General features: G+C 49.2%; 1 protein-coding gene across 1 annotated transcript in view; it reads left to right on the top strand.

The window, feature by feature from the left end:
• LOC113205143 (choline transporter-like 2) overlaps window positions 1-4586 on the top strand; it is a gene marked incomplete in the record, with an annotated part of 18462 nt that extends 13876 nt beyond the window's left edge. Inside the window, 8 exon segments of the mRNA XM_052267350.1 lie at window positions 279-629; window positions 1668-1807; window positions 2400-2565; window positions 2646-3046; window positions 3407-3681; window positions 3764-4058; window positions 4140-4350; window positions 4437-4586. Of these exon segments, the coding sequence (XP_052123310.1) occupies window positions 279-629; window positions 1668-1807; window positions 2400-2565; window positions 2646-3046; window positions 3407-3681; window positions 3764-4058; window positions 4140-4350; window positions 4437-4534 (1937 nt within the window).
• Between the last annotated feature and the right edge of the window lie 135 nt (window positions 4587-4721).

The raw sequence follows: 4721 nt of genomic DNA on the forward strand, positions 1-4721 counted from the left end.
TGAGAGGTTGGTTGAGTGAGAGGTTGGTTGAGTGAGAGGTTGGTTGAGTGAGAGGTTGGTTGAGTGAGAGGTTGGTTGAGTGAGAGGTTGGTTGATTGAGGGGTTGGTTGATTGGGGGGTTGGTTGAGTGAGAGTGTGGTTGAGTGAGAGTGTAGTTGAGTGAGAGTGTGGTTGAGTGAGAGTGTGGTTGAGTGAAAGTGTGGTTGAGTGAGGATGTCGATGAGTGAGGATGTGGTTGAGTGAGTGGATGAGCTAATGGTTTGCCCTCACGCATGCAGCGGTGCGCGATGGCGACCCCAGCCGCATCCTGCAGCCCACCGACTCGAGCGGCCAGCAGTGCGGCGTGTCCCCGGCCGTGTCCAACAAGCCGTACTTGCTCTTCTTCGACCCGTCGCTGTGCGCGCGGCCCACCGCCAACGTCCTGGTCAACGGCTGCGCCTCGCCCAGCGCGTGCGTCGCGAGCTGCCCCAAGGAGGAGTTCTACGCCCCGAACTACTACAAGCAGGCCGCCCTGAGCGGGCCCCCGCCCATCTGCCTATTCCAGCAGAGCTCGCCCACCACGGGCGCCGAGCTGCGCAAACTCGTCGAGAGCAACAAGTGCGCCAAGTGGTACAAGAAGACCATCGCAGGTGCGTACGGACCATTACCTCTGGAATAAGCAATGATTGATAATTTTCAACACACACTCCTGCAATTAATTTGTAGTTTTACTCCAATAGTTCTGGCTCATAAGGCTAGTCTTTGCCGGACTAGTTTTCTTCATTACTTGATTGTGACATTCCTGTGCTATAGATTCAGCACTTCCAAGTGCATTGGAAATCTAGAGCGCAGTCAGTTGACCTTGTGATCTACTGTCGTCTAGTACCACCTACCCCTCTAAGCTCCTGCCCTAACGCTGGTGGAGAGTTTTGTATATGGCTGCTTTTGTCCCGTTTTCTAGTCGTGTGCTGAGTTTGACAGATAATTACCGAGAGCGTAAAGATTTGTGTCAAATAAATACTGGCAAAATTGTGTGCCGATTCCGCTCCATATTCCCCCGCTTGGGGCAATGCCTTTATTCGTCTAGTGTGTGTGTGTGTGTTGTGTTTGATTGAGCGGCTTTGTCCACCACCGCGTTAGCAGTGAGTGCGGGTGTGAGACGTTTGGACTGCTTCCTTGTAGTGGACGGGCGCTGCGTGCTGGCCGGTGCGATCGAGACCAGGGACTCGCTCACCATCAGGCTCGTCCAGGAGGGCTTCTGGAGGCTGCACACCATGGTTGTCAACTGTCTGTCCCTTGTGTGGAACCGGGAGGACGTCCAGCAGGTAGAGATGCTGCATGGGGGCTTGAGCATGAGAGCATGTGCACGTCTGTGAAATAGGGTGTGGGGGAAAAACGACGTTTTCTATCGCTTCCTTTTTGCGTTTCTGTGCTGCTGCTTTTGTCGTCTGCGCGCACTCGGAGTGGTCGACTGACGACTTTGTCTGTTTGCTTCACGTGTTAATCATCTCCAAAACTTTGCGCACCTATCCCACTTTTCACTCCTTGCCGAACCCCTCCACTTAGCCACACACGTCGCCGGCACCGACAGTACCACACTCGGCCGTCGACGACTCTTATGCGATGCTGGGAAGTTCGGTGCGACGTGTATTGAACGCAGTATTTGCACGTTACCCCTCTGCTTGTAGTGGGCAAGTTCTGTGTCCCCGACGTGATGGGGTTGGGGCCGAATCAGCCTCTCGTCGTGGACGGCCAAGCCATCGGCTCTTCGGTTGAGGACGTCACGAAGGGCGGCAACATTATGATGGCGCTGCAGAGGGCGTACGAGGTAAAGCCGTCGGGCCCGGAGGGGGGGGGGGTAAACGAGGGGGGTTTTACTCCAAGAAAACGTGAACAAAGTACTCCGTATTAGGGACCATCCTGAAAGTACGTCCGATGTTTTTCTAAGATTTGTTCAGCGAAAAAGGAAAATGAGCGCCTGCAAGGCTCAAGGTAGGCCAGCCCGCAGAACACACATGCACTACATACGAGGAGTTGCCTACCCACCAGGCGCTCCGAGAGCTTGCACAGGATGAACTTGGCAGTTTTGGAACAGCGAATCATGGACGTACTTTGTGGATGATCCCTTACAATGTATTACGCGGTATTACGCCGGTATTACATGGAAAAAATTACCATTTTAAAGCATATTTTGATATTTTTCGGTATTACATTGTGCGTAATACCGTGTAATACCAAGGTCAGGTGTATAGGGTATTACAGAAGGTAAAACCCCCGCGGCGATAACGCACCGCAACATATCGAAAAGATATATACAGATGGCGATAGTTATTTTGGAAGCCGTCGGTTTCTATGCGTTCCAATTCGACCTCCTCCTGTTCGTCGTCTCCAGTAATAACAGTCTGTTCTTCCATTGGCAGGCCGGTGAGAAGGTGGTGTCGGACATCGTGCAGTCGTACTCTTTCATCATCCTGGGGCTGGCCGTCGCCATGGTGCTCTCCTTCTTCTACATCCTGCTTCTGCGCTGGGTCACGGGGGTCATGGTGTGGAGCTCGATCCTCCTGGTCCTGGTGCTCCTCGGTGTCGGTGAGTACACGGCCCCCAAAGCCCCCCGAGAGCCTGCCCCGGTGCTGACGGTGTCCTGACCGCCACCCTCTCGCCCGCAGGCCTGTACGCGTGCTACGCGTTCTGGGCGCAGCTCAAGGACGGCAGCACGGTAGCGCTGTGGGGTGACGTGCCTGCCGAGTTCCGCGGCATCCTGGACGACCCGACCACGTGGATGGCGTTCATGATCGTGCTGGCCATCATCCTGGGCGTGCTGCTGCTCATGGTGCTCTTCCTGCGCAAGCGCATCTCGCTCGCCGTCACCCTCATCGAGCAGGGCGGCAAGGCCGTGAGCAGCATGACGTCCACCCTGTTCTTCCCCGTGGTGCCGTGGGCGCTGCAGGTGGCCGTCGTGGCCTACACGGCCACGGTCGTGCTCTACCTCGCCACCTCGGGCGTTGCCATCTACAAGACGCACGGCCTGAACGACACGAGCTGCACTTGCGTGGCGGTGAACATCAATGTAAGTCTGAAAAAGGGGGGGGGGGGGACTTCCCCGGACTCCCTAGCTCCCCATGCCAGGGATCCGTAACTTATCATAACGCGAATGAATGATAGTTACTCAACGTAGCCAAACACATGTCAAATTAAAATTGAAGTTATCGATTTTGAAATACATATATGTCCGTTTTTAATCGTACATACTGTGAGGAAAAGTTGGATAAGTCCAATAACTGACTTATTTCCAAGGGACTAAAGTCAAAGTTACAAGTTCTAACTTAACTCTTAAAATAATGTTAAAGGCAGTTAAGTAATCAAGTTACGGACCCCTGCCCCCTGTTCCATTGAAATCAGTGTTTAAAACTAAATCTTGCTTTTGCAGAGGGATGGCGTTGATTGCATTCCCAGTAACTTTAACCACGAATGTTCAAACTGTATTGCCCAAGGAGCTTCTTGCCAATTTTTCCGATATAACCCACCAGACTACACGAAATGGCTCCATGTGTTCAATATATTTGGTGCTATATGGACACTATTTTTCATATCGGGCATGGCACAGATGATTCTGGCTGCCACCTTTGCTACTTGGTACTGGACTTTCCACAAATCTGATGTGCCGTTTTTTGTATTAACTCGATCATTTTTCATGTCAATTACGTAAGTATTTTATTTGGATACAACTGCTTGTTTGAAAACCATTATCAATTTACCTCTATTTCACGATTTTGTTTAATTGCAGCTATCACACTGGCACTGTGGCATTTGGTTCTTTGATCATTTCTATTGTACGTTTTATACGACTAATTCTTGATTATATTGAAAAGCAAGCAAAGCAGTACAGTGATAATTCAGTAGCAAAATGTGTCATGTGTTGCTGCAAGTGCTGCTTTGCTTGTGTAGAAGGTTTTCTTAAATTTATTTCCCGCAATGCATACATCATGTGTGCAGTCCACGGGAAAAACTTCTGTGCTTCGGCTAAAGATGCATTCAACCTTCTGATGAGAAATGTGATAAGAGTAGTAGTTATTGATAAGGTGAGATTGAACTCTTGCCATTTCAGATCAGATATAAGTCACATCTCACCATTGTAAATTTATTTATGGTTATTTTTACAGATTACGGACTTTGTTTTCTTCATGGGAAAACTCCTTATAACAGCAGTAGTTTGTACCGCTGTGTATTTCAGTCTGCGGCAATGGCCTCCAGACCCTAAACTGAACTACAATGCAGTACCAGTTACTGTCACTGGTGTAGGGTCTTTCCTCATTGCCAGTGTTTTCTTTGGTGTATACAGTGTGGCAGTAGATACCTTATTTTTATGTTTCCGTAAGTTTTACACAGACAGTCTTCTTTTTTCTCAGATTCTATTTAAATGTTGTATCAAAGTTAATCTTACACCTTTTATTTCACAGTTGAAGACTGTGAGCGTAATGATGGTACAGCAGCAAAACCATACTACATGTCTCCAAGCCTCATGCGTATCTTTGGCAAGAAAAACCGACGAGACTGATTGTGTACATGTTACAATAACAAAGCCCCCAAGTCGGGGTCAATCGTTCAAGTGCTTGTGATGTTCTGGTACACAAAGGTACTGTCAAAAATGTGATTTATTTTCCCCTTTTGGTACTTAGCAGAGAATGCTAAGTACCAGTGTAATGTGATTGTTAAAATTGTAAGTTTCATATCATATTTCATGT

This window comes from Frankliniella occidentalis, unplaced genomic scaffold (assembly GCF_000697945.3).
Source record: "Frankliniella occidentalis isolate FOCC.00 unplaced genomic scaffold, Focc_3.1 Scaffold50, whole genome shotgun sequence".
Classification (NCBI taxonomy): Eukaryota; Metazoa; Arthropoda; class Insecta; order Thysanoptera; family Thripidae; genus Frankliniella; species Frankliniella occidentalis.